We start from the raw sequence: 22292 nt of genomic DNA, 5'->3' as shown, positions 1-22292 counted from the left end.
TTGAAGAAAAAAGGATTTATACAAGTCAATCATCAGTCACCTTTGTGAAAAAATAATAGTGCCACTTACGTTTGAAGCTCAAGGTCAATATTAATTTCTGCCGTATCGAGAGAGATACCAGCAGTGCTCAAGATTATGTAGAAAGTAACCTGGAAACACATTGCATCCAAATATTTCATAACATTCACCACAAGTGAGCCACACAATGACAGAATTATAAAAAATACTGTAATGAAAACAAGTGCATAGCCTACCTCTGAATCTCTTTTGAATGGATTCCCCAGTTCACACTCTGTTTGGGAGCCATTCTGGTTGGCTAAACAGAGAACCGGTTTATCCCTCTGGAGAACAGGAACTCATTACAATGGTATTACTTGACGGATAGCAAAAAGGTTGTATGCTGAAATAAACCAGAGTCACTTCACTTACTGTCATTTTCTGAGAGCGGAAACCGGAGTATGAGAGAGCGTTGGGGAACATCCCCACCAGTTTAGCCTCATGGGCATCATCCCCATTTCTGTTCTTCACTGTCACCTCCAGAGCTATGTCCTTCTGATCGCTGAGGGAGATCACTGGTAGCCCATTCTCCCTGGATGAAAAACAAAACATTGCCTGATACCTCTTCCTCAGAGTCGTGGTTTTCTTTTCCAAATCTTATCATGAAAGTCCCAGAATGTATATGCACTAAGAATGTTTGTTCATACTCACATAGGTAATGGAGGAAATATATCTTGGTTGAGCTCTTTGGAGCAGAATCTGTACTCCAGTTGTAAGCTACTCTGGCAAATATTATCGTTTCCGCATCCCTCCTTTAAGAAGTTCACCTGTAATGAAGCAAGATCAAGCTCATTTTCAATGCATCCGACAGTAAGTCCATTCTAAAATGTACTGAATTCCAATCACTCTGAGACATTCAATGACATCATGAAACATGTGTAACAGTTGGGAAAGGATGGTTACCTCAGTGACGACCTTGCTTGGCTGGGAGTTGTCAAGAATAGGCACAAGCTGGGGGAGAGCGTTCTGCCTCTTCTGCCGCTTGGTACCCTGGATTCCCAACGACACCTCAATGGGAATACCACGCAGCTTGTCCCTGATGTTATCCTACAGACAGAGAACACAATTATGACTCCCTTCTAGGTATCCTTCTAGAATCACAAGAGGGTTAGAAGAACAACAAAAAGTACTACCTGCAGTTTGATTTTTGTCTTGGTGCAAGCTCTTTTGTTTTGTCCCCGGAGGTCCAGAGTTCCGGTCGATTGGAAGTCCTGGTCGGTGCGAGACTTGTTGAGGAAGAGGATCCTGGAGGGAAGCCCTTGCTTCCTGCGATCTGCCTCACCCTCAAATGCGTAGCGGATAGCTGTAAGGAAACATTCCAGAACAACAGTGTGTATTATGTAAGGACAAAAGGGATTCAGGACTTTCAGGACTATGACAAAAGTACGCCAATTGGGCTGAGGTGAAAGAAGAGAGATTCTTCGCTTACTTAGTTTTGGGCTGTAGGATACAGGGTTTGCTTTATAGGTGAAACAGGCCTCCACGGTCAAGCTATAGACAACAAATGGATTATAATTCAATTGTGTTCCTAGGAAACAAATCTACAGAAGCGCAAAGATGTCAGACATATTTTCAAACATGAGCACTCATCAAATCCCATCAACACCTTACCAGATACTGTTGCCACAGGTTCTCTTTGTCAGGTCAATTTCCTTTGGAGTAATTTTGACATCCTTCTGAATGCTAATAATTGGCCTTGCCCTAAAAAAAAAGAGAGTTGTTATGCGAGTTGTTACTGTATGTGTTATCGTCAAATGTATCTGTGAGGTCGTAACTGGATTGTTGTAGATAGCCGAACAAGATCGTTACCTGTAAACGAGAACTGTATCTGAGAGAGACCCAACAGCTATATCAGGATAGGAATTCTTATCTAAATCCATATTCCCAGCCAGAGAATATCCAAATAATCTGATGTTGTTGGGCATTCCCTCAAGGATCTGGAATGACAAAATAAATCAATTGGTGAAAATGGGATGCAGCAGTGATGTCATTCCACTACGTCAACAAGCATATCCCGTGACCAATAAAACACTGCATAACCAACCTGTGCTGGCTTGGTGTTGATTCCAATAGCAGAACCGTGGTAAATGTACACTTTTCCTGCCCCGGCATCAGCGTAGGGCGCTCCAACAGCAATGTCTGTAAAAGAGAAGCCATTTAGCTGTGGAATGTTATGACACAAGCACAGAAAGGTCAGAAATAAGTACAGATGCCAGGTTCCCACCTTGATAGGAGTCCTGATTGATGTCACCGATGTTCTCCACTGCCAGCCCAAACATTGAGTCTTTGGTTCCATTGAGGCGGATTGGGGTGATCTTGTCCCACTTTCCTGCCTGGTTGATGTAGACATAAACAGCTCCTCCAAAGTCTCCCTCTTTCATGAAGAACTGAGGGGCTCCCACAACAATATCCTGCCACCTGTGATGCAAAAAATAAAGGCGATATTTGAAACATAAGCTACAATATCCATGTAGGTTTGATGACATAATGCGGGGTTCCCCAATAGGCGGGTGATTTTATACTGAACAAAAATATAAACGCAACAAGCAACAATTTCAAAGATTTTACTGAGTTACAGTTCATATAGGAAATCAGTCAATTATGCATTTCACATGACTTGGCAGGGGTGCAGCCAGGCCCACCTACTGGGGAGCCAATCAGAATGAGTTTTCCCCACAAAAGGGCTTTATTACATACAGAGAAACTCCTCAGTTTCATCAGCTGTCCGGGTCGCTGGTCCCAGATGATCCCGCAGGTAAAGAAGCCGAATGTGGAGGTCCTGGGCTGACATGGTTACACGTGTGCGGCGGTAGTGAGGCTGAGTGGACGTACTGCCAAATCCTCAAAAACAACGTTGGAGGCGGCTTATGCTAGAGAAATGAACATTAAATGCTCTGGCAACAGCTCTGGTGGAGAACCCTGCAGCTGGCCAGCCAATTGCATGCTCCCTCAAAACTTGCGACATCTGTTGCATTGTGTTATGTGACAAAACTGCACATTTTAGAGTGGCCTTTTATTGTCCCCAACACAGGGTGCACCTGAGCAATGATCATGCTGTTTTGTCAGCTTCATAATATGCCACACCTGTCAGGTGGATGGATTATCTTGTCTGCTTTTTTTTGCACGTATTCGAACATTCCTGGGATCTTTTATTTCAGCTCATAAAACATGGCACCAACACTTTACATGTTGCGTTTTTGAGGGGATATAATTTTCCTAAAAATCACCAGGAAATCATCTCAAAGGGATTGTAAATCTGTTCCCAAGTATTCACACTGTGATCGTATCCCAATTAGAGCCCTGCACAAGCATGCATTTTAAACCCAAGCCCTACCCATGCCCACAATGTTCATGCCCTACCCTACCCAGGCCGATTTGTTTCTGCCAAATTTTCGGCCCTGCCCGAAACCAGAAATAACTTCCTCCATTAGTAAATCCATTAGCTGCTCTGTGTGTCACTCACTCCCTGCACGCTGTTCACTCTGCATGCACTCTGCTCATGGCGGCTCTGGATCTGTAAGTACCCATAGCAACGGCTCCGCTTGGGCTCAAATGGCTCAAGCCATGCCCATATCCTAGGTATTTATGATAAAAAAATGGCCCTATGCGGCACTAACCCTATGTATAATGTCGGGGCCCGTCAGACTCAGCTTGGGAAGCAGAGCTCTCATCCCAATGTAATCAAGGTTTGAAATTATTCTGTTTATGCCAAATATTGTGTCTGTTTGGGATTCTTGAAGTGAATTTGCAGTGTACAAATTATTTATAACTAAGTTCCGGCCCCCCAAACATCCGCTCAAGGAAAAATGGGCCCATGGCTGAATGTAATTGGGGACCTCTGACACAATGTATGGATAAAGCCAAAACTGGAAAAGCAGAAGTCAACTTGTGTCACATACCCATCTCCATTTAGGTCGACCACAGCTACATCATATCCAAAAGAAGATGCCAGTCCAGGCCCTTCTAGAATGTACTCTGGGGAGAGTCTTGCGGACGCTTCATTCTCCTTTCTCAACAGGACCACAGCCCCACAGTGATTGGCTCGCGGTGCCCCAGACACAATGGTCAGGCCACGCCCCTTGGTGATGCTATGCCCAGAATCAATGGAAAACCCTGCAACATGAAATAAGAGGAATCTAGATATTGTTCATAAGCTTGTTCAGCTTATATCTTATACTATATATAATTCAGAGCATTCATATTTCATGAATAAATTAGTGAATTTGGGATGTAAAGAAAATCACAAGATGTGAACTATAGTAGTCATGTCATCTTGAAGCAACCAAGACAACATATGTTGACATACATATAAGTAATTCCAGTAAAAACTGCAGTACATTCAAACATTACATTGAAATAATTACATGGTAAATATTCAGATTATAAACCATTCACATGTTAACCACCATGTAGATGGAATGGTTAAGAGAGTATGTTTTAGCCACCTGGGAAGTCACAAACTTACGAAACTATCGGATCGTCACATCCAGAGTTCTCAGGGCTGACCTGTAGAGAAGGCAACTTATACAGAAACTTATCAGCGTTGGCAGCAGACAAACTGGCCACGAGCAGGATGCCTAAGCAAAGAAAACACGTAGTTCCCGCAGTCAAGGTTCAGACCTATTGTACCCACCTAAGTAGCTGTTAGCAGGCACAGGCACCAGGTCAGGATCCAAGCGGTTCTCATCTCCAACTTCATAAGGTCCGTCATCATAAAATCCCCTTTCCAACAAAGTGTTGTTCTTTTGCTCTACACGTACAATGCCTAGAGTGGTTGAGAGTGAAGATGACAACGGATTAAATATGATCCTCAACAAAACCATATGAAATCTTCAACAATAATGACACATGCAAAATAAATTTGTTGAATTTATTTTTTACAGGTGAAAATAACATTGTATTGAAGGGCCATCCATGGGTGGACTTCTGAATGAATTAAATGTACCCATTCATTCTCGAAGAATGACTTATAAATGGCTCCTGAGTTTAGATTAACTGTCGTACCCCATCAGAACCCAAAATATAGCTTGTTCAATGTTTGTAAACAAAGTACATGTAAACACACACTCTGTAGCCTAAAAACATGGTTAAAACTATAATTGTGAAATCATAGATGGTCAGTTCTTGCATCCATAGCTCTGTCTTTAAATTTGAGGGTGGTTACATTTATCCAGCCCCATCCCCAGCTTTTGACAGAAACAGTGGTCGGAAGAATACTTGGTCATTGTTTCAACTGTCTGATTGACACTTTAAAGCACAGTAAGGAAATGTCTGATGAAGTCTGTTGCAGAGCCAATCCTTACCACTAGAGGACATGTGAGTCACAATAAACTGCACAGCTCATTCTGCAGAGATTTAAATCTATATATTGTACATCCATTGATTTTGATCGATTGAAGTAAATCGGTTTTGATAACTTACATTTACTTTTCACATTGTACATGTTTTGTCATTTTAGCAGACTTCGTATCCAGAGCGACTTACAATGGCAACTTAATTGCATACCTTATGAACAGACACCTACCTTTCCAGTTGTAGGCGCCGGGCGCTCCAAACACCACGTAATGGTAGTCCTTGGTGAAAGTGGCAGCCAGACCCTGCTGACAGGAGCCAAACCTCTCATGGCCTCTGGCTCTCCCCTCACAGAACCTCCAGTTCCCTCCATCTTCATCAGAGGATTCGTCAATAGTGAGGTCCTGACTCAGGATGTAGCAGCGACCTGTGATGTCACGGGACTCCTGAGCAGTGTCCACAAACAGACGTCTCTGATAGCGGTGAGCACAGGTCTGCAACGACGAGACAGCGGAATCAGCACGCAAGGCAGATCCTAAGCTAATGATACTGTAGATCTGACACAAAGTTCTGCATGACAGATATACAAAGCACTATGAACGTGGCTAGTAACACAGCAATGCACAGTATTCTCCGACACTGACTTACCACAATCTTCCCTCCGGGGCCCTGGCTGTTAACTGTCACCCCCATCCACTGGTTCTCCTTGTTCTCAACTCTCACATCCTCTGTGGGAATTGATGTTGATTCTCGATTAAGAATGAATTTTACTTACAGTGTGTGGTTAATAAAACATAATGTTCAACCATATGTTGTGTAAGAAAGAGAAACAGAGAGAATCAGGTTTGAGTAACACCTCACCTTCATTGTCAAAATCGATTCGGCGACAGTCATCGGATTCGGTGGTGATGTCACAACTGTACAGGCCACCGGTTATGTTGGCTCTCTGGTTAGCCAGTGCTTTGGCTCTTGGTGCTCCAATCAACAGTCTGCAAAAAAATATATATATATATTTTCCAATTACTGTCTCTTTAAGATATTCATGGTCAATAGATGAATGTACTGTGACAATAGCAGATGTTAGAGATGTTTGGTAATCCTATACTGCAGCTGTTATAATCAAATAATTCATATTGACCAAAGCGGTCAGTTTAGTAACCCAGAACTGGCCTGGATAACAGACACCATGTCAAACTGGCAAATATAGTACATGTCCACTACTTAATATTCAAACTGCCTGCAATCATAGTACTGTCTCATAGACTTCAAGAAATTGTGGACATGCCATTTGAGATGTACCACAATTAAATATGTTTTTTTTGTATTTCATCTAGCTGTCAGTTAATGTCCTCAGAATAATTATTGTTGTGAACTTCTCATGATCTGTCTCTGTAGCACAGTAGTCTACTGTGCTTTACAATTAGCACTAGGCAGAGAAACAGTATGATCTCATTTGGAGCATATTCAATCATACGATTGCCCTGTACAACATTAGTTCACTGACCACAACATATCCAAATCACCCCGAGTGCCAAAGAGAATCTTAACAACCGCAGGGGACAATATCCTGCATGAATACATTTTAGGGTTGAATAACTTGTAGACATGTATTTATGCCCTCTATTTATGCACAATACTTTATAATAGCTGTGACGGACTGATATTGCAATGAAATGTAATAGCTTAGGAGGGCTTTGAGGAATTGGCTGTAGTTTGCATTTCGCTAAATGAAAAAAAGCATCCCTGTTAGGCTAACACTATAAAAGGGGACCAAACAGAACAACCACAGTGAGAGACAAACACTTCAGCAGGACCTCTCTGGGTCATATTTTCCAGCCTGAACAGTGAGTGAGAGCCACAGCCACATACTAAGGAACACTGAAAACATGATCAGATGCATCAATGAGAATGGCTAACAATACCAAAGCCTCCCACCATTAGCTTGGACAAATTGAAAACCCTAGTCATTGGCGACTCCATTACCAGCAGTATTAGACTTAAAAAGAATCATCCAGCGATCATACACTGTTTACCAGGGGGCGGGGCTACCAACGTTAAGGCTACGCTGAATTTTGTTATCCACGTCGGCACCAACGATGTTCGGATGAAACAGTCAGAGGTCACCAAGCGCAACATAGCTTCAGCATGTAAATCAACTAGAAAGATGTGTCGGCATCGAGAAATTGTCTCTGGCCCCCTCCCAGTTAGGGGGAGTGATGAGCTCTACAGCAGAGTCTCACAACTCAATCGCTGGTTGAAAACTGTTTTCTGCCCCTCCCAAAATATATCATTTGTAGATAATTGGCCCTCTTTCTGGGACTCACCCACAAACAGGACCAAGCCTGGCCTGTTGAGGAGTGACGGACTCCATCCTAGCTGGAGGGGTGCTCTCATATTATCTGTGAACATAGACAGGGCTCTAACTCCCCTAGCTCCACAATGAGATAGGGTGCAGGCCGAACAGCAGGCTGTTAGCCAGCCTGTCGGCTTAGCAGAGTCTGCCACTAGCACAGTCAGTGTAGTCAGCTCAGCTATACCCATTGAGACGGGGGCTGTGCCTAGATTTCGGTTGGGCAAAACTTAACATGGCGGTGTTTGCCTTAGCAATCTCACTAGAATAAAGAGCTCCTCAGAAAATGTGATATCTCACTTCTCTAAATAGGGCTACTTAATGTTAGATCCCTCACTTCCAAGGCAGTCAACTAATCACTGATCATATTCTTGATGCAATTGGCCTGACTAAAACATGGCTTAAGCCTGATGAATTTACTGTGTTTAATGCGGCCTCTCCTCCTGGTTACACTATTGACCATATCCCCTGCACATCCCGCAAAGGCAGAGGTGTTGCTAACATTTACGATTCCAAATTTCAATTTATAAAAACAAAAATTACTGTGTTTTCATATTTTGAGCTTCTAGTCATGAAATCTATGCAGCCAACTCAATCCCTTTTTATAGCTACTGTTTACAGGCCTCCTGGGCCATATACAGCGTTCCTCACCGAGTTCCCTGAATTCCTTTCGTACCTTGTAGTCATGGCAGATAATATTCTAATTTTTAAATTTAATATTCACATGGAGAAGTCCACAGACCCACCCCAAAAGGCTTTCGGATCCATCATCGACTCAGTGGGTTTTGTCCAACATGTCTTCAGACAAACTCACTGCCACTGTCATACTCTGGACCTAGTTCTGTCCCGCGGAATAAATACTGTGGATCTTAATGTTTTTCCTCCTAATCCTGGACGATCGGACTACCATTTTATTACGTTTGCAATCGCAAAAAATAATCTGCTCAACCAAGGATCTTCAAAAGCCATGCTATAAATTCTCAGACAACCCAAAGTTTTCTAGATGCCCTTCCACCTACGGAAGGACGTCATAGTATAACAATCGGTCAACCACCTAACTGAGGAACTTAATTTAACCTTGCATAATACCATAAATGCAGTCGCACCCCTAAAAACAAAAAACATTTGTCATAAGAAACTAGCTCCCTGGTATACAGAAAATACCCGAGTTCTGAAGCAAGCTTCCAGAAAATTGGAACGGAAATGGCGCTACACCAACTGTAAGTCTTCCGATGAGCTTGGAAAGACAGTACCATACAATATCGAAGAGCCCTCACTGCTGCTCAATCATCCTATTTTTCCAACTTAATTGAGGAGACGAAGAACAATCCAAAATGTGTTCTTGATACTGTCACAAAGCTAACTAAAAAGCAGCATTCCCCAAGAGAGGATGGCTTTCACTTCAGCAGTGAAAAATTAATGAACCTCTTTGACAAAAAGATCATGATCTTTAGAAAGCGAATTACAGACTCCTCTTTAAATCTGCATATTTCTCCAAAGCTCAGTTGTCCTGATTCTGCACAACACTGCCAGGACCTAGGATCAAGGGAGACACTCAAGTTTTTTAATACTATACTGTATCTCTTGACATATTGATGAAAATAGTCATGGCCTCTAAACCTTCAACCTGCGTACAGAAACCTTTGTTTGCAATTACAGAGATCATACGTTTCATGTAGTTCTTGACCAGGTTTGCACACATTGCAGCAGGGATTATGGCCCACTCCTCCATACAGACCTTCTCCAGATCCTTCAGGTTTTGGGGCTGTCGCTGGGCAATATGGACTTTCAGCTCCCTCCAAAGATGTTCTATTAGGTTCAGGTCTGGAGACTGGCTAGGCCACTCCAGGACCTTGAGATGCTTCTTACGGAGCCACTCCTTAGTTGCCCTGGCTGTGTGTTTCGGGTCATTGTCATGCTGGAAGACCCAGCCACGACCCAACTTCAATGCTCTTACTGAGGGAAGGAGGTTGTTGGCCAAGATCTCGCGATACATGGCCCCATCCATCCTCCTCTCAATATGGTGCAGTCGTCCTGTCCCCTTTGCAGAAAAGCATCCCCAAAGAATGATGTTTCCACCTCCATGCTTCACGGTTGGGATGGTGTTCTTGGGGTTGTACTCATCCTTCTTCTTCCTCAAAACATGGCGAGTGGAGTTTAGACCAAAAAGCTCTATTTTGTCTCATCAGACCACATGACCTTCTCCCATTCCTCCTCTGGATCATCCAGATTTTCATTGGCAAACTTCAGACGGGACTGGACATGCGCTGGCTTGAGCAGGGGACCTTGCGTGCGCTGCAGGATTTTAATCCATGACGGCGTAGTGTGTTACTAATGGTTTTCTTTGAGACTGTGGTCCCAGCTCTCTTCAGGTCGTTGACCAGGTCCTGCTGTGTAGTTCTGGGCTGATCCCTCACCTTCCTCATGATCATTGATGCCCCACGAGGTGAGATCTTGCATGGAGCTCCAGACGGAGGGTGATTGACCGTCATCTTGAACTTCTTCCATTTTCGAATAATTGCGCCAACAGTTGTTGCCTTCTCACCAAGCTGCTTGCCTACTGTCCTGTAGCCCATCCCAGCCTTGTGCAGGTCTACAATTTTATCCCTGATGTCCTTACACAGCTCTCTGGTATTGGCCATTGTGGAGAGGTTGGAGTCTGTTTGATTGAGTGTGTGGACAGGTGTCTTTTATACAGGTAACGGGTTCAAACAGGTGCAGTTAATACAGGTAATGAGTGGAGAACAGGAGGGCTTCTTAAAAAAAACTAACAGGTCTGTGAGAGCCAGAATTCTTACTGATTGGTAGGTGATCAAATACTTAAGTCATGCAATAAAATGCAAATTAATTACTTAAAAATGATACAATGTGATTTTCAGGATTATTGTTTTAGATTCCGTCTCTCACAGTTGAAGTGTACCTATGATAACAATTACAGACCTCTACATGCTTTGTAAGTAGGAAAACCTGCAAAATTGGCAGTGTATCAAATACTTGTTCTCCCCACTGTACCTACATGTACGCTACGGTCACAAGACGCAGGCCTCCTTATTGTCCCTAGAATTTCTAAGCAATCAGCTGGAGGCAGGGCTTTCTCCTATAGAGCTCAATTTTCATGGAATGGTCTGCCTACCCATGTGAGAGAAGTCTTTATTGGACTCATCTCTTCAGTAGGTCCTATGATTGAGTGTAGTCTGGCCCAGGGGTGTGAAGGTGAATGGAAAGGCACTGGAGCGACGAACCGCCCTTGCTGTCTCTGCCTGGCCGGTTCCCCTCTCTCCACTGAGTTTCTCTGCCTCTAACCCTATTACAAGGGCTGAGTCACTGGCTTACTGGTGCTCTTACATGCCGTCCCTGGGAGGGGTGCTTCACTTGAGTGGGTTGAGTCACTGATGTCATCGTCCTGTCTGGGTTGGCACCCCCCTCGGGTTCATGCCGTGGCTATACTCTGCGTTAGCGCAAATCAAAGTTTATTTGTCAAGTGCGCCAATTACAGTAAAATGCTTACTTACAGTCTCTAACCAATAGTGCAAAAAACATACTGTATAAGGTGAACAGTAGGCAAGTAAAGAAATAAAACAACAGTAAAAGTGAAAAACAGGGTAGTAAGTTGGTGGTTGAAGATCCCTCTAGTGGTGTGGGGGCTGTGCTTTAGCCAAGTTGGTGGGGTTATATCCTGCCCGGTTGGCCCTGTCCGGAGGTTTAGTCAGATGGGGCCATAGAGTCTCCCAACCCCTCCGGTCTCAGCCTCCAGTAATTATGCTGCAACAGTTTGTGTTGGGGGCCTAGGGTCTCTCTCTATCTCTCTCTCTCTCTCCTATTAGGCTAATTGACATAATTTGAGTCAATTGGAGGTGTATCCGTGGATATATTTCAAGGCCTACCTTTAAACTCAGTGCCTTTTTGCTTGACATCATGTGAAAATCAAAAGAAATCAGCCATGACCTAAGAAAATCAATTGTAAACCTCCACAAGTCTGGTTCATCCTTGGAAGCAACTTCCAAATGCCTGAAGGTACCACGTTCATCTGTACAAAAATTGTACGCAAAGTATAATCACCATGGGACCACGCAGCCGTCATACCGCTCAGGAAGGAGACACTTTCTATCTCCTAAAGATGAACGTACTTCATCTCCCAGAACAACAGCAACGGACCTTGTGAAGATGCTGGAGGAAACAGGTACAAAAGTATCTACAGTAAAACGCTCAGCAAGGAAGAAGCCACGACTCCAAAACCGCCATAAAAAAGCCAGACAACAGTTTGCAACTAAACATGTGGACAAAGATCGTACTTTTTGGAGAAATGTCCTCTGGTCTGATGGAACTTCCAAAGTTGTGGCAAAATGGCTTAAGGACAACAAAGTCAAGGTATTGGAGTGGCCATCACAAAGCCCTGACCTCAATTCTATAGAACATTTGTGGGTAGAACTGAAAAAGCGTGTGCGAGCAAGGAGGCCTACATGCCTGAATCAGTTACACCAGCTTTGTCAGGAGGAATGGGCCAAAATTCACCCAACGTATTGTGGGAAGCTTGTAGAAGGCTACCCGAAACGTTTGACCCAAGCGAAACAATTTAAAGGCAATGCTACCAAATACTAATTGAGTGTATGTAAACTTCTGACCCGCTGGGAATGTGATGAAAGAAATAAAAGCTGAAATAAATCATTCTCTCTACTATTAATCTGACATTTCACATTCTTAAAATAAATTGGTGATCCTAACTGACCTAAAACAGGGCATTTTAACTAGGATTAAATGTCAGGAATTGTGAGAAACTGAGTTTAAATGTATTTGGCTAAGGTGTATGTAAACCTCTGACTTCAAATGTAGTTGTAAAATTTGGCAAGTCACTGAAAGGTATCATTCACATGCAGCACTCCAGGCTTTGCGTACAAAGTCTAGGTGACACATGAAAACAGGCTGCTCATTTCTAAAGGAGAAAATATATATATTTTTAATGTACTTATAGATAAGCACCTTATTCCCCTGTTATAATGTTTACCCAACAGCTTCTGATCTCGATAAACTAATAGGGAACTATTAAGCAATTAGACACAAACAAGGCTGGACTTTGTTAGCTTAGAGTCCACAAGACAAAAAGTCAAAAGTGCTACTGGTAGTTTAGAACATTGACAGTCATGGAACTTGCCTGACAACTCATCCTGAATTTAATTTCGCTGCTGTATCAATCGCTCCATACATCAGTCTGAACCCGCTATCTTAGAAGTAGTTTGTGCTGACGTAAAAATGATGTGATTCATGATTCGTGTAGGCTGGCTCTTGCCCAATGCATCGGTTTCTTGAACCAAACAGAATGGTTTGAATGTGTTCACATTCTAGAAGTCCTCGGGGAGGAAGCAAATCCAGACTCACCGTGGAGAAGAAACGTTAGTGGGCGTGGCGTTTGACAGGCACGATGTGGATGGGTAGCCAGGCAAAGACGGAACTGCCAACAAGTTACACTTAGGGGAAAGGAGACTCATTTTCCAAGTACAACCAGATTTGAAAAGGTTCAATCCATCGGAAATGAACTTTTTAGGACACATTATCAAAAATAACATTGCAACTCTACTGTCCTATGTTCCTCTAAAAAAGAAAGCCCCAGGTTATAGCATCAAGTTAGCTGAGCAACTAAGTGCATGGAGAGCCATCATATTCCTATCCATGTCAAGAAGTCTAAGACAGTTGGATTGGTTACAGACTATGGCTGTGTGTCAATAAAAACAAGTGGAAAAGTGACCATTTCTTTCAGCGCTAGTGGGAAGTTTTAAGACCCACAAAAAACAGTAACGCAGTTGATAATGGCAGGGATTTTGAGAGCAGAAGGGCAGCCTATCCAGCCATGATACACAGTGCCCATGGAAACATGTTTTTGTTGTTGTTGAAAAATGTAGTATTTAGAAACATTAAAAAAAACAATTGGTTTCCCCCCGATTTCATTTCATTTGATTGAAAACCAACCATAGCCTACCCTCCCCTTAATCATGGCTGGTTTAGCAGCATAGCACATAGTGTGTCTTTTTTATTTTGACCCTCATTCTTTTTTATTACTCACAATTCGCATCCCTGCATTTTGCTTGTTCACGTAGGCTATCCATCTCCCTTTTGGTAGAGCACTCGTCATCCCATTACCAAAGACACACTCCTCATCCGATTACCAAAGACACACTCCTCATCCGATTACCAAAGACACACTCCTCATCCGATTACCAAAGACACACTCCTCATCCGATTACCAAAGACACACTACTCATCCGATTACCAAAGACACACTCCTCATCCGATTACCAAAGACACACTCCTCATCCGATTACCAAAGACACACTCCTCATCCGATTACCAAAGACACACTCCTCATCCGATTACCAAAGACACACTCCTCATCCGATTACCAAAGACACACTACTCATCCGATTACCAAAGACACACTCCTCATCCGATTACCAAAGACACACTCCTCATCCGATTACCAAAGACACACTCCTGAAATACTATTCAGTCCTCCTATCATTTTTGGGAAAATCTGCCACACACATAGGCAACGATAATTGACAGGAGCCTAGTATTTAGTACAGACGTGCAAATGTTATGCGTGAAGACATTTAAGCCTACGCGTGCACACAGTGTCATGAAACGAGAGAAGTGATTTATGATGTCATGCATCTGACTCGGTCCTACCTAGAAATATTGTTGTTGGTTGTTTTTTGTTTAATTCTGATTCAAAACCAAACTTCCATGGCTTCGAATGCAACGCAGTTTCTTCTGTTATTTCTGCAGACGTGCAAATACAGTATGATCTGTAAGAGGGTTCTATGACGTTTATAAAACATGATTTTATAAACAATGTTTGGATGTGTGTAAAACCCTCCATAGTCTAAATTGCCTTGTCTGTATTATTATGCGCCCCACAGGGAGCAATTATGGTGTCTGTAACTGTATCTATACATAACCTATTTAAAACAAGTTGTTGTTAAGTTTTTTTTGTGTGTCTTTTTAGGCCTTATCAATAGCCTAGTGAATTTGATCTTGCTTATTGACTACGTTTGGCATGTCCATATCCAGACTGCAATTTACAGTAAGGCTAGCCCCTATATCAGTGCGAATGCTATACTGTAGCCTATGTTTAACAATGTATTTCCATACTGAACCAATGCAATTAGAAGATTGTGGAATGCAAACATGTTCAACATATTTAGCTAATATGGGGCAGGCTATTTAACGAAGGAGGCTATAAGGGACTAACTTTCAAATTGGAGTTGATGACAAAACAGTACATAAAATACCGTAAATACACAACATGAAGCAACCACATATTTAGCCATGGAGCCCTTTCACGGCATCGCCAGCTACTACGCCCATAATTCCAATTGTGAAAATAGTTCAAATATTTCTGACACACCCCTGAAACTATAACGCCAGCGCTACGATTTACAATTGCGTTAGGCGTGTTAAAATAGAGCCCAACGTGTAAATGAATAGTGGTGGCCAAACTGTAGTTGTATCCTGTGACCTTGCTGACCTTTTTCCCCAAATGTTGTGTGATGCTGACCCTACAGCTGTGCACTCAAAGCCCCCAGAACCACTGCAGCTGTTCTAACTGTGTCTGTTTACCTACACCAACACTTGGCACTGGCCTAGAGTTGGCTTGTTACACCAGCCAGGCCATAACAACATTTGGCAAAAGTGTGTGGTTTTTCAAACCACCAGGGTCTGAGCTCCTCTATCACTGCTAATAAATCAGTGTCTCAGTCTCTACCCAGGAGATTATAAACTGCCTTTGAGCTTTCCTGGGACACAGCCAACTGCCAGGCTCTTGAGAAATTCCAAGCTTCTGTTTTTTCATCAAAGATCATGAAATGTAAACCTCCTGTTCCAGGCCCTGGGTCTCCTGCCCTGCTAGGCCCCGAGTTGGCTGTCACTCTAGGTCTGCAGTCCCTGCTCCTAGCCAGTTCGCAGCCCCCAGCCTCAGCCAGTGCCCAGCCACCTGTCCTAGCGCTATGCTCCCAGATCCCTACTCAGCTAGGCAGCAGGCCTCTGTCTTAGTAGTAGGCCCTGAGTTTCCTGCCCGGCTAAGCCCTCAGCCTCCTGACCTGGGAGAACCACTGTTCACTGACCCAGGGGCCGGCTGTCTCCAGTTCTGGGAGGCCGCCCCACCTCCTGCACTTGACGACCCTTGGCCATCACACCTGGGAAATCACCTGACCTCATCTCTGGGGCACAGCCTGCCCCTGCCTCCGGATCTCTGTTGAGCCTCGCCCAGAGGTCTCCACCTGCTCCACCATGGGAGCCATCATCTTCAGCAGTAGGGAGAAGTCACTAACTCAGTGCCCAGGAATGGGACCCAGCAGCCTTCAACCAGCTGAGCTAGAGGATCTTCCACCATCCCTGTGGCATCCCATGGGATGGCCAGACACTGTTCCTCCTCGTGGGGTGGCCCCTACGCCCTTACGTGCCCCAAAGCCAGCACCCTCCAGGCCCCCATGGTCCTCTAAAGTGACACTTGCTATCAGCTGCCCCTCCAGTTTGTTCAGATGCATAGTAGGACTGGACCCCATTTTGTCTGGTCCCTTAGCTGCTCTGACCCTGTGCCCTGCCTGTCCTGCTGGATAGGACAAGGCACTTAAAGACTATGCCCCACATTGAGGCATTTCCGAAGTTGTTTGGATTTCCGTAAGAAATCCAAGGGCGGCTGTAAAAAAAGGCCATTCCTTTCAGCCAATCAGCAGGTTTGAATGGTTATTTGGATTCTGGCTCCGCCCACTGTAGCTCAGTGTTTTTTAGTCTTTGACAGAAGATGCGAGTCTGGCTTGCGACTAAGTTTTCAGTGTTTATTATAGAAGTGTTGTGTGTGCATCCACAATGTAAGTTGGGGCTTTATATTGTTGGGGATTGTTTATGATGATTACTGCATACTACTGAAGCCTGAATAATGTTGCTTATCTTGTTACATCTATAACATAGTTGTTCTGTTGCCAGTTGGTATCATTGTTTACCTGTTTAACTAATACATATCGTCAGTACAGAATTGGCAGTTAATATTAATATGACTTTTGAATGTCTGTATTTACACTATATGACCAAAAGTATTTGCACACCTGCTCGTCGAACATCTCATTTCATGGGCATTAATATGGAGTGGGTCCCCCTCTTGTTGCTCTAATAGGCTCAATTATTCTGGGAAGGCTTTCCACTAGTTGGAACATTGCTGCGGGGACATTCAGCCACAAGAGCATTAGTGAGGTTGGGCACTGATGTTGGGCGATTAGGCCTGGCTCACAGTCAGGGTTCCAATTCATCCCAAAGGTGTTCAACGGGGTTGTAGTCAGGGCTCTGTGCAGATCAGTCAAGTTCTTCCACACCGATCTTGACAAACCATTTCTGTATGTACCTCGCTATGTGCACGGGGGCATTGTCATGCTGAAACAGGAAAAGGCCTTTCTCAAACTGTTGCCACAATGTTGGAAACACAGAATCGTCTAGAATGTCATTGTATGCTGTAGCATACAGATTTCCCTTCACTGGATCTAAGGGGTCTAGCCCAAACAATGAAAAACAGCCCCAGACCATTATTCCTCCTCCACCAAACTTTACATTTGACACTATGCATTCGGGCAGGTAGCGTTCTCCTGACATACGTCAAACTCAGATTCATCTGCCGGGCTACCAGATGGTGAAGCGTGATTTATCACTCCAGAGAACGTGTTTCCACTGCTCCAGAGTCCAATGGCGGCGAGCTTTACATCACTCCAGCTGGCGTCTTGGAATTGATGATCTTAGGCTTGTGTGAGGCTGCTCTGCCATGGAAATCCATTTTATTAAGCTCCTGATGAACAGTAGTTATTGTGCTGATGTTGCTTCCAGAGAAAGTTTGGAACTCGGTAGTGAGTGTTGCAGCTGAGGACAGACCATTTTTACTCGCTACGTGCTTCAGCACTCTGCAGTCCCATTCTGTGAGTTTATGTGGCCTACCACTTCACGGCTGAACCGTTGTTGCTCCTAGACATTTCCACTTCACAATAACAGCACTTACAGTTGACCAGGGCAGCTCTAGCAGGGCAGACATTTTACTTACTGACTTGTTGGAAAAGTGGAATCATATGACGGTGCCACGTTGTAAGGCCATTCTATTGCCAATGTTTGTCTATGAAGATTGCATGGATGTGTGCTCAATATTATACAGCTGACAGCAATGACTGAAATAGCCAAATGCACTCATTTGAATGGGTGTCCACATACTTATATATAGTGTATTATTATGAGTATGTTGTGCATGCTACTATTACTGGAAGATAATGTGTTATATGCCAGATAAAGTTATCAAATTAGTAGAAGACTCTAAACGGCCTGGTGTACTCTGCATGCACACTTGATTTATGGCCTATCAGATAAGATCTCTAGCTGGCCAGAGAGAGAAGGCCATCAATTCTGACTGGCAGCAGTAATTAGCCTCTCTCTCTGCCAAGATGTTGACATCTCATCTTTAGTTGTGTGAATTGGTGTCTGCAATGATAATGATAGACTATGTAGTCTACAGTCAGTAACGGTGTGTGGATAAAATCACTGGGGAAGCCAAGTCCAAAAAAAAGCAAATTTTTCAACCTGTTGTGATAATTGCGTTGTTTGCTCTATAACCCGTTAGTTCATAAGCCTTGCGACTGTGATATACTGTATAGGCCTAAGGCAGAGACAATGAGAAGAATACATTCAACCACACCTTTGTTTCATCACAAAACCAGAGAGCATCCTCTGTCCGGTGAAGTCAAAATCAAATCAAATTGTATTTGTCACATGCGTCGAAAATGCAGTTAAGAAAATAGAGTTAAGAACATATGTACTAAATAAACTAAAGTTAAAAAAAATAAGTACAAAAATAAGTAACAATAATGAGATTATATACAGGGGGTACGGGTACGAGTCAATGTGCGGGGGTACAGGTTAGTCCAGGTAATTTGTACATGTAGGTAGGGGTAAAGGGACTATGAATAGATAATAAACAGCGAGTAGCAGCAGTGTAAAAACAAAGGGAGGGTGTCAATGAAAATAGTCTGGGTGGTCAATTGATCAATTGTTCAGCAGTCTTATGGCTTGGGGGTAGAAGCTGTGTTAAGGAGCCTTTTGGACCGAGACTTGGTGCTCTGGTACCGTTTCCGTGCAGTAGCAGAGAGAACAGACTATGACTTCAGTGACTGGAGTCTTTGACTTTTTTGGGGGGACTTCCTCTAACACTGCCTAGTATATAGGTCTTGGATGGCAGGAAGCTTTGCCCCAGTGATGTACAGGGCTGTACGCACTACCCTCTGTAGTGCGTTATGGTCGAAATGCCGATGCTCTCGATGGATCTGGGGACCCATGCCAAGTCTTTTCAGTCTCCTGAGGGAAGAAAGGAGTTGTCATGGTCTCTTAAAATGATTTTCTTGGTGTGTTTGGACCATGACAGCTTGTTTGTTGGGGAAAGCATATTGCATGTAACAAACATGACCTACAGCATGGTCAAGCAAATTAATGTTTCCAACCATTTTAGAACCACGGAGAGTTACCGCAAGTCGCAAAGAAAACAGGAGCTGCCTACACTATTCCAACACCATTTCAACATCATCAAATCACCTATGCTTCGTCTAATACAGTGACAACTAAAATATTCCAAAAACAATTAAGTCCAATCAACTTAAGCTAAATATGATGTGACTGTCCATGGTTCTGATATGTGTGTGTGTGTGTATTTATGCAAGTAGAAAAAGCATGTTGACTCACTCTACCTGTAGAGGAAAGCCAATGCCATCCTCCTCTCTTCATGTTGACAAAAGGGTCTATGACTGTCATACAGTACACGCTTTTATTTTTTGTTGTCCTATGCTACCTGGATAAAATGCTTGCTCGCTGCCATGTTTTTAAATGGTGCACAATGCACTGTACTTACACAGATGTTTGACAGTTAAAATCCCAGTGTGTTCTGTCTGGACCACTGCCCTTAGCACCCCTGTTCTAAACCAATAACTAACCTTGACTCATGTCACACGTAGCCACTCTCACTGTTGGGAAAACAACAGGTCACAGATCATTGCTCTTTTCACAGGAATAAATCTCAACTGTCAAAGAATGGATCACAGCTTAATAGTGGAAACCATGGTCACACCACTGAAGATGCCAGAGTTGTTATTTAGTAGAATGACAACCGTTTGTTTTATAGACCAGGGTTTATAAACATGTTATGAACTCATTCAATAAGTGCAAAAGGCTGGAGTCATTGGTGAAAGGAAATATTGACAGTAAGAACCCCAGACAAAGTACACTGAACAAAAATTTAACGCAACATGTAAAGTGTTGGTCACAGAAAGATCCCAGAAGTGTTCCAAATGCACAAAAAAGCTTATTTCTCTCAAATGTTGTGCACACATTTGTTTACATCCCTGTTAGTGAGCATTTCTCCTATTGCCAAGATAATCCATCCACCTGACAGGTGTGGCATATCAAGAAGCTGAGTAAACAGCATGATCCTTACACAGGTGCACCTTGTGCTGGGGAAAGAAAAGGCCAAATGTACAGTTTTGTCACACAACACAATGCCACAGATGTCTCAAGTTTGAGGGAGTGTGCAATTTGCTGGCTGACTGCAGGAAGGCCACCAGAGCTGTTGCCAAAAATTGAATGTTAATATATCTACAATAAGCCACCTCCACCTTTGTTTTAGAGAATTTGGCAGTACATCCAACCGGCCTCACAACCGCAGACCACGTAAATGGCGTTGTGTAGGTGGACGGTTTGCTGATGTCAACATTGTGAGCAGAGTGCCCCATGGTGGCGGTGGGGTTATGGTATGGGCAGGCATAAACTACGGACAATGAACACAATTGCATTTTATCAATGGCAATTTGAATGCACAAAAATACTGTGATGAGATCCTGAGGCCCATTGTGAGGCCCACTTCTTTTTAAGGTATTTGTGAAAACAGATGCATATCTGTGTTCCCGGTCATGTGAAATCCATTGATAGGGCCTAATGAATTTATTTCAATTGACTGATTTCCTCATATGAACTGTAACTCAGTAAAATCTTTGAAATTGTTGCATGTTGCGTTTATATTTTTGTTCAGTATAATACTGTTTGACCAATTGACACTGCCAAAAGGCTTCTGAAATGATAACGGCAATATTATACTTTTTAAATAACAGCTAGGCATGCATTACAGTGTCCAATACTGTGAATAGGGGTTAGATAGATGTCCCTTGAGTAGTCACTTGTTACTGGGGATTTAGAGTCACTTTCTTTGGAACAAATTCAATTAACATGCAAGATTTCTCGAGTGACAAAGCGTGTTGCCTCTGGTTTGCCATTGTTAACTTGTAGCAAGGTCTCTGTCAAAAGGGCATTCTTAATACACACAATGCCTGGCCCCACGCTCTACTGAATATAAATCATCACTGTGCTCTTACTACAGCGCATTCAACATGTAGGGCTACGAAACATTGGGAGTAAAAATCTTCAAAATTCCTTTTAACGTAATTTCTACAAGTATTTAAAATCTGACAACGAATCTGTCATTATTCCCATGTAGGAAAAGCAATGGATAATTTATCTACATAATGAAACAATTGCGGAAAGTTGCTTTTAATTAGGAAAGGTTTTCAACAAAACGTATTAGTTTTAAATGTACCTATTCACCTCCGTCGACAAGAAAACGGTCCCATAAGAATTTGGCCAATGAACCTGCTACCATGCTTCGAGTGATGAATGATCCAACTATGCGTAAAGTGGAGACGTAAAATAAGTAGCTAACCAAACTCAAACGTAGTGCAATAAACGCAACAGAACTCATACAGCAACAACAACACAAACAAACAAAAAACAAATCTTACATTGTCTTATCTGAAGGATTAAGTTGCCGGTGCATGGCAAGAGAGAATCCAAATAAACTGCCCGGTTCTCCGTCTTTCCTCAGGACATTCAAGGTATCCAGGTTGAAGCCTGATATATGGGTCCATTCTAGAAAACAAATAAGTACCACATGAATTGGAAAATATATTCTCGGGTGCACCATTGCGTTAGGACCTAAGGGTACCACTACAGTTCAATGCTGTGCTGGTTGTTCCACTACCCCTCGCTCAGGATTCGCTGCAGAATTCCATGACCTGCTGAATGCCTCTGTTGTTATCCCGGGTTTACGGATTAGTAATCGTGCACTACAGCGCTCCTCCTCTGCTCCCTCCACCCTTTACGTCACCACACAAATCCCTAACAGTTTTCTAACTTTGGGGTTTGATTTGACTTCCAGTCCCTGCCCATTCAGTCGTCTTCATTCATTCCAGTTCACATTAGAGGTAACATTTTATAAAACATACACGGTGTCATTAAATTAAATTAAAGTACACTGTAGCCAATATTGGTCAGAAATGGCTATTTGGTAACCAGACTGGACTGAGAGGTACATTAAGTCTATTCATCAACATGTACAGTATATTTATCAATAATCACACTCTTATGCCCAGAACTGATCATCAAAAGAGGTCCACGTGTCTTAGGGCATCTAGCTAATAATGCATGAGTGGCCAGGGATTTTAGTCTTTGCAGACAGTAAACGTAATGGTTGGACGTGGAT

General features: G+C 43.1%; 1 protein-coding gene across 3 annotated transcripts in view; it reads right to left on the bottom strand.

The window, feature by feature from the left end:
- LOC135547223 (integrin alpha-6-like) overlaps nucleotides 1–21842 on the bottom strand; it is a 30435-nt gene extending 8593 nt beyond the window's left edge. For 2 of the 3 annotated variants that reach the window (XM_064976015.1, XM_064976016.1), the window contains exons 1-17: nucleotides 21553–21842; nucleotides 6211–6338; nucleotides 5998–6077; nucleotides 5582–5843; nucleotides 4691–4822; nucleotides 3957–4170; nucleotides 2282–2475; nucleotides 2102–2196; nucleotides 1867–1994; nucleotides 1669–1758; nucleotides 1487–1548; nucleotides 1191–1360; nucleotides 961–1104; nucleotides 709–824; nucleotides 430–589; nucleotides 255–341; nucleotides 70–149 (exon numbers count right to left, since the gene is read on the bottom strand). In XM_064976015.1, coding sequence (XP_064832087.1) covers nucleotides 70–149; nucleotides 255–341; nucleotides 430–589; nucleotides 709–824; nucleotides 961–1104; nucleotides 1191–1360; nucleotides 1487–1548; nucleotides 1669–1758; nucleotides 1867–1994; nucleotides 2102–2196; nucleotides 2282–2475; nucleotides 3957–4170; nucleotides 4691–4822; nucleotides 5582–5843; nucleotides 5998–6077; nucleotides 6211–6338; nucleotides 21553–21734 — 2324 coding nt within the window. In that variant the 5' untranslated portion in view covers nucleotides 21735–21842. Of the gene's footprint in view, nucleotides 1–69; nucleotides 342–429; nucleotides 590–708; nucleotides 825–960; nucleotides 1105–1190; nucleotides 1361–1486; nucleotides 1549–1668; nucleotides 1759–1866; nucleotides 1995–2101; nucleotides 2197–2281; nucleotides 2476–3956; nucleotides 4171–4690; nucleotides 4823–5581; nucleotides 5844–5997; nucleotides 6078–6210; nucleotides 6339–21552 lie in introns of all 3 variants that reach the window. The other variant, XM_064976013.1, reaches the window with a different exon arrangement.
- Between the last annotated feature and the right edge of the window lie 450 nt (nucleotides 21843–22292).

Source organism: Oncorhynchus masou, chromosome 10 (assembly GCF_036934945.1).
Source record: "Oncorhynchus masou masou isolate Uvic2021 chromosome 10, UVic_Omas_1.1, whole genome shotgun sequence".
NCBI classification, from domain to species: Eukaryota; Metazoa; Chordata; class Actinopteri; order Salmoniformes; family Salmonidae; genus Oncorhynchus; species Oncorhynchus masou.
Note: the sequence above shows the minus strand (reverse complement) of the source record. Positions and strands in the feature narration are given on the sequence as shown.